General features: G+C 51.8%; 1 protein-coding gene across 1 annotated transcript in view; it reads right to left on the bottom strand.

The window, feature by feature from the left end:
* The window catches only part of LOC117970253 (mitogen-activated protein kinase kinase kinase kinase 5-like), a 43,411-nt gene that overhangs the window by 29,399 nt on the left and 6,512 nt on the right, over positions 1–7,500 (bottom strand). The window contains exons 3-6 of the mRNA XM_059026612.1: positions 5,685–5,775; positions 4,669–4,733; positions 4,009–4,064; positions 3,422–3,469 (exon numbers count right to left, since the gene is read on the bottom strand). Coding sequence (XP_058882595.1) covers positions 3,422–3,469; positions 4,009–4,064; positions 4,669–4,733; positions 5,685–5,775 — 260 coding nt within the window. The remainder of the gene's footprint in view (positions 1–3,421; positions 3,470–4,008; positions 4,065–4,668; positions 4,734–5,684; positions 5,776–7,500) is intronic.

A 7,500-nucleotide genomic window follows, 5' to 3' on the forward strand; every position in this document is an offset into this window, starting at 1 on the left:
GACAGAGACACTGAGACACTGAGAGACAGAGACACTGAGAACACTGAGACACTGAGAGACAGAGACACTGAGAGACACTGAGACACAGAGAGACTGAGAGACCGAGACACTGAGAGACACTGAGACACTGAGAGACAGTGAGAGACCGAGACACTGAGAGACACTGAGACACAGAAACACTGAGAGACCGAGACACTGAGACACTGAGAGACAGATACACTGAGAACACTGAGACACAGAGAGACTGAGAGACACTGAGAGACTGAGACACTGAGAGACCGAGACACTGAGAGACACTGAGACACAGAGAGACTGAGAGACACTGAGAGACTGAGACACTGAGAGACCGAGACACTGAGAGACTGAGAGAGACAGAGACACTGAGACACTGAGAGACAGAGACACTGAGAACACTGAGACACTGAGAGACAGAGACACTGAGAGACACTGAGACACAGAGAGACTGAGACACTGAGGGACACTGAGACACAGAGAGACTGAGACACAGAGACACTGAGAGACAGAGACACTGAGAGACACTGAGAGACAGAGAGACTGAGACACAGACACTGAGAGACAGAGACACGGAGACTGAGAGACACTGAGAGACTGAGACACTGAGACACTGAGAGACACAGAGAGACTGAGAGACACAGACACTGAGAACACTGAGAGACTGAGAGACTGATAGAGACTGACACACTGAGACACTGAGAGACTGAGAGACTGAGAGACACAGACACTGAGAACACTGAGAGACTGATAGAGACTGATAGAGACTGACACACTGAGAGACACTGAGAGTGATGGAGGGAGAGCAGGGAGGGGGGGGGTGAATGCAGGGCTAGTGAAAGAAAGTCCCCACTAGGGGTAGGGATCCCTGGCAAAACCTCGATCTGTACTTCAAATCATTGTAAAAGAAATCTTTGAATGCAGAAGCGTCGCCTGAGCTAATCAAAGTCTCCAGAAACACAGAGAGGGAGAGTGTGTGTGAGAGTGAGCTCTATATTATTGTGGTGTGGTGGGCTGCAGATACTGGAATCAAAACCGGCTATATAATTAGTCAATGCATTCACTTCCCTTATAAAAACTTGCCACAGATTTTATTTTTTTTTAGTTTTCCTGTGGTTATTTACCACAGCTTACAATGCCGTGTGTCTCTGTCTCTGTCTCTGTCTCTGTCTCTGTCTCTGTCTCTCTCTCTCTCTCTCTCCCTCTCTGTCTCTCTCTCTTCCCCCCTCTCACAATTCAATTATTGCCAAAGCACATACATGGCATAACTGACTACAATATATAGATAAAGAAAACATATATCTCTCTCAGATAGTGATCAGCTCTGAATGCTTTGCAGTCTCTCGGTGCAGGAAGAGCACCTTAGATCTGCAGCAGAGATCAGAGAGACTGACTGAGAGCAGAGCTGAGCTACGCACCTACAGCAATGCGGTTCACCATAGCAACTCATAACACAGCACAGGGGAGCCGGGTACAGCACAGGGGAGCGGGGTACAGCACAGGGGAGCGGGGTACAGCACAAGGGAGCAGGGTACAGCACAGGGGAGCGGGGTACAGCACAGGGGAGCGGGATACAGCACAGGGGAGCCGGGTACAGCACAAGGGAGCAGGGTACAGCACAAGGGAGCAGGGTACAGCACAGGGGAGCGGGGTACAGCACAGGGGAGCGGGATACAGCACAGGGGAGCGGGATACAGCACATGGGAGCCAGGTACAGCACAGGGGAGCGGGGTACAGCACAGGGGAGCAGGGTACAGCACATGGGAGCAGGGTACAGCACAGGGGAGCGGGGTACAGCACAGGGGAGCGGGGTACAGCACATGGGAGCGGGGTACAGCACATGGGAGCCGGATACAGCACAGGGGAGCGGGGTACAGCACAGGGGAGCGGGGTACAGCACAGGGGAGCGGGATACAGCACAGGGGAGCGGGGTACAGCACAGGGGAGCAGAGTACAGCACAGGGGAGCCGGATACAGCACAGGGGAGCGGGGTACAGCACAGGGGAGCGGGATACAGCACAGGGGAGCGGGATACAGCACAGGGGAGCGGGGTACAGCACAGGGGAGCGGGGTACAGCACAGGGGAGCGGGGTACAGCACAGGGGAGCAGAGTACAGCACAGGGGAGCGGGATACAGCACAGGGGAGCGGGGTACAGGACAGGGGAGCCGGATACAGCACAGGGGAGCGGGGTACAGGACAGGGGAGCGGGGTACAGGACAGGGGAGCGGGGTACAGCACAGGGGAGCCGGATACAGCACAGGGGAGCGGGGTACAGCACAGGGGAGCGGGGTACAGCACAGGGGAGCGGGATACAGCACAGGGGAGCAGAGTACAGCACAGGGGAGCGGGATACAGCACAGGGGAGCGGGGTACAGGACAGGGGAGCCGGATACAGCACAGGGGAGCGGGGTACAGGACAGGGGAGCGGGGTACAGGACAGGGGAGCGGGGTACAGCACATGGGAGCGGGGTACAGCACATGGGAGCGGGATACAGCACAGGGGAGCGGGGTACAGCACATGGGAGCCGGATACAGCACAGGGGAGCGGGATACAGCACAGGGGAGCGGGGTACAGCACATGGGAGCGGGGTACAGCACATGGGAGCCGGATACAGCACAGGGGAGCGGGGTACAGCACATGGGAGCGGGGTACAGCACAGGGGAGCGGGATACAGCACAGGGGAGCGGGGTACAGCACAGGGGAGCAGAGTACAGCACAGGGGAGCCGGATACAGCACATGGGAGCGGGGTACAGCACAGGGGAGCAGAGTACAGCACAGGGGAGCGGGGTACAGCACAGGGGAGCGGGATACAGCACAGGGGAGCGGGGTACAGCACAGGGGAGCAGGGTACAGCACAGGGGAGCAGGGTACAGCACAGGGGAGCGGGGTACAGCACAGGGGAGCGGGATACAGCACAGGGGAGCAGGGTACAGCACAGGGGAGCAGAGTACAGCACAGGGGAGCCGGATACAGCACAGGGGAGCGGGGTACAGGACAGGGGAGAGGGGTACAGCACATGGGAGCGGGGTACAGCACAGGGGAGCAGGGCACAGCACAAGGGAGCAGGGTACAGCACAGGGGAGCAGGGTACAGGACAGGGGAGCAGGGTACAGCACGGGAGCAGGGTACAGCACATGGGAGCGGGGTACAGCACAGGGGAGCGGGGTACAGCACAGGGGAGCGGGGTACAGCACAGGGGAGCAGGGTACAGCACAGGGGAGCAGGGCACAGCACAAGGGAGCAGGGTACAGCACAGGGGAGCGGGGTACAGCACAGGGGAGCGGGGTACAGCACAGGGGAGCAGGGCACAGCACAAGGGAGCAGGGTACAGCACAGGGGAGCGGGGTACAGCACAGGGGAGCGGGGTACAGCACAGGGGAGCAGGGTACAGTACAGGGGACTAACCTTGATGTCTCTGTGTATCTTTCTCTGATTGTGCAAGTAGTCCAGACCCTGGGAAAAACACAACCAGACACGTTTCAAAAAAACTCTCCCTGATTAAAAATAGTCCATTTTGTGAGTTGGGATCACAGCGTGAACTGTTTTCAGTATGGCATCACATCTGCACTCGGAGAGTCAACCACAAAGCATTCCAAACGCACAACAGGGTCTACACAAACAGATTACATGCATTAATAGCAGTCTGTTTTGTATTTAGATTTAATGACATATGTCTGGTGTCTCCCTCTAATCATGTTTAGTGTGTTTCGTTCTCTTGCACTGTTTGTATGACAGACCCGCAACACCCTCAAGAGAATGAAACAGACTCTCAACACGAACAGAGGCAGCCACCCAACACTTAGAAACATATTATAAGAGACACCCAACACACCACAGATTAACTGATACAAAACTGAGGTACAGGGAGAGGGGAGAGGGAGGAGGGAGGGCAAGAGAATGAAACACACTCTCGACCTGATTATCCACACACAATGAGAGACACTCTGCACAGCATGCATTCGTTTCTAATAAGCCAGATTCCTGTGACCTACCTTCAGCATCTCTCTGCACACATAGGCAATCTGCAGCTCTGTGAGGGGGCCAGTCACTGAGAGAGGAGAGAGAAAGATTCAAAACCAGCCTGGGAAAACACCCAGAACATGACAAACAATAACTGCTACAAAGACATTTCAGAGGGCTGGATCGCATCAATATCAGGGTCTAGTGCTGTATATTATAAAGACATTTCAGAGGGCTGGATCGCATCAATATCAGGGTCTAGTGATATATATTATAAAGACATTTCAGAGGGCTGGATCGCATCAGTATCAGGGTCTAGTGCTGTATATTATAAAGACATTTCAGAGGGCTGGATCACATCAATATCAGGGTCTAGTGCTGTATATTATAAAGACATTTCAGAGGGCTGGATCGCATCAATATCAGGGTCTAGTGCTGTATATTATAAAGACATTTCAGAGGGCTGGATCGCATCAATATCAGGCTCTAGTGCTGTATATTATAAAGACATTTCAGAGGGCTGGATCGCATCAGTATCAGGGTCTAGTGCTGTATATTATAAAGACATTTCAGAGGGCTGGATCGCATCAATATCAGGGTCTAGTGCTGTATATTATAAAGACATTTCAGAGGGCTGGATCGCATCAGTATCAGGCTCTGCTGCAGTTTGATCAGACTCGTGACTCTCTCACCATTGTAGACGTCTTGCAGAGACCCTCCTCCGCAGTACTCCATACAAATCCACAGTTTATTGGACCTGCACACAACAGAACCGACAGGCAGGTCTGAGCTGACACGCTGGGGAACTTTAGAAACACGTCTGTCTGGAATGAAAGCTGGTCATAGCTAAACATTTGCTCTCGTTTTGTTTAGTTTTGCACTAGTCTGTGCTTTCCAAGGCTTACCCGTGCGCTACCATGCGTTATTACACTTCACTGTGCTTTATTACACTTTGCTGTGCTTATACTATGGGACACTTTTATAAGGGTTAGTTTACCATGGTTTGTTTTTGAATATGCTGTACCAGACCTCTCTGTGCTTTACAATGCTTCCCTATGCTTTACCAGACCTCTCTGTGCTTTACAATGCTTCCCTATTCTTTACCAGACCTCTCTGTGCTTTACAATGCTTCCCTATGCTTTACCAGACCTCTCTGTGCTTTACAATGCTTCCCTATGCTTTACCAGACCTCTCTGTGCTTTACAATGCTTCCCTATGCTTTACCAGACCTCTCTGTGCTTTACAATGCTTCCCTATGCTTTACCAGACCTCTCTGTGCTTTACAATGCTTCCCTATGCTTTACCAGACCTCTCTGTGCTTTACAATGCTTCCCTATGCTTTACCAGACCTCTCTGTGCTTTACAATGCTTCCCTATGCTTTACCAGACCTCTCTGTGCTTTACAATGCTTCCCTATGCTTTACCAGACCTCTCTGTGCTTTACAATGCTTGCCTATGCTTTACCACACCTCTCTGTGCTTCACAGTGCTTGCCTATGCTTTACCAGACCCCTCTGTGCTTTACAATGCTTCCCTATGCTTTACCACACCTCTCTGTGCTTCACAGTGCTTGCCTATGTTTTACCACACCTCTCTGTGCTTCACAGTGCTTGCCTATGCTTTACCAGACCTCTCTGTGCTTCACAGTGCTTGCCTATGTTTTACCACGCCTCTCTGCACAATGCTGTAGGAGCAGCTCCCCCTCTTACTGTATGTAGCTGCTGAAGTATGCCACGATGTTGTGGTGCTTGCAGCTCTTCACCATCACAATCTCCTGCTGGATCACAGAGAAATCGTCTTCTGTTGTGAGAGAAATAGGAAAATAAAAATAAATTCAACTGGCCTTGGTTAACATGCTGGCCTGTGACAGTAGTGTATTGCATTGTATTGTATTGCATTGTATTGTATTATATTGCATTGCATTGTAGTGTATAGTAGTGTATTGTTGTGCATTGTTGTGTATTGTAGTGTATTGTTGTGCATTGTTGTGTATTGTAGTGTATTGCATTGTAGTGTATTGTAGTGTATTGCACTGCATTGTATTGTATTGTATTGTATTGTATTGTATTGTATTGTATTGTATTGTATTGCATTGCATTGTAGTGTATTGTATGGTATGGTATTGTATTGCACTGCATTGCATTGTATTGTATTGCATTGCACTGTATTGCACTGTACTGTAAAGGGATAGTGAAGGCAGGTCACATGATTGAATTTGAGATGTACTTGTGTCCTCAGGTCCAGTGCTGGTCCGCGCAACCCTTACCTCGTAGAACATTAACCATACCAAAACCCAGCTTCACTCGATGTACATAAAAAGCACACGAAGACGAGGTGGGTGGGAAGCGATCGGAATTTCAAAGTGAATGGAGGGTGTACGTGGTGTTTCTAACCACTTCTAGTGGGCTGTGATGCGGAAATTAAACAGTGGATAGGATTTATAGCATTGTGATTAAATATGACAGCGTCAAGAACAGACTGTGCAAATTATTTCCAGTTGTGTTAATAGAATTTCCCTTTGGCATAGTCTTGAGATATTAAACCTGGCTGAAGAAACCCCTATGATAACATGGAGCTGAAATCGATCATTCACACTACACTGCAGCTCACAAGTCAAGGTACAAATGTAGCCTCGCTTTGTTTCACATTAGCTTTACTATATGCAGTTATCCTCCCAGTCCCTCCTCAGCTCTAACCACTAGAGCCACACTGCTTCACTCCCTCCCAGTCCCTCTTCAGCTCCACTAGAGCCACACTGCCTCCCTCCCTCCCAGTCCATCCTCAGCTCTAACCACTAGAGCAACACTGCTTCACTCCCTCCCAGTCCCTCCTCAGCTCTAACCACTAGAGCCACACTGCTTCCCTCCCTCCCAGTCCCTCCTCAGCTCTAACCACTAGAGCAACACTGCTTCACTCCCTCCCAGTCCCTCTTCAGCTCCACTAGAGCCACACTGCCTCCCTCCCTCCCAGTCCATCCTCAGCTCCACTAGAGCCACACTGCCTCCCTCCATCCCAGTCCCTTCTCAGCTCCACTAGAGCCACACTGCTTCCCTCCCTCCCTCCCAGTCCCTCCTCAGCTCCACTAGAGCCACACTGCTTCCCTCCCTCCCAGTCCCTCCTCAGCTCCACTAGAGCCACACTGCTTCCCTCCCTCCCAGTCCCTCCTCAGCTCTAACCACTAGAGCCACACTGCTTCCCTCCCTCCCAGTCCCTCCTCAGCTCCACTAGAGCCACACTGCTTCCCTCCCTCCCAGTCCCTCCTCAGCTCCACTAGAGCCACACTGCCTCCCTCCCTCCCAGTCCCTCCTCAGCTCCACTAGAGCCACACTGCTTCCCTCCCTCCCAGTCCCTCCTCAGCTCTAACCACTAGAGCCACACTGCTTCCCTCCCTCCCAGTCCCTCCTCAGCTCTAACCACTAGAGCCACACTGCTTCCCTCCCTCCCAGTCCCTCCTCAGCTCTAACCACTAGAGCCACACTGCTTCACTCCTTCCCTCCCAGTCCCTCCTCAGCTCTAACCACTAGA

The sequence above is a fragment of the Acipenser ruthenus genome, chromosome 7 (assembly GCF_902713425.1).
Source record: "Acipenser ruthenus chromosome 7, fAciRut3.2 maternal haplotype, whole genome shotgun sequence".
Lineage (NCBI taxonomy): Eukaryota > Metazoa > Chordata > Actinopteri > Acipenseriformes > Acipenseridae > Acipenser > Acipenser ruthenus.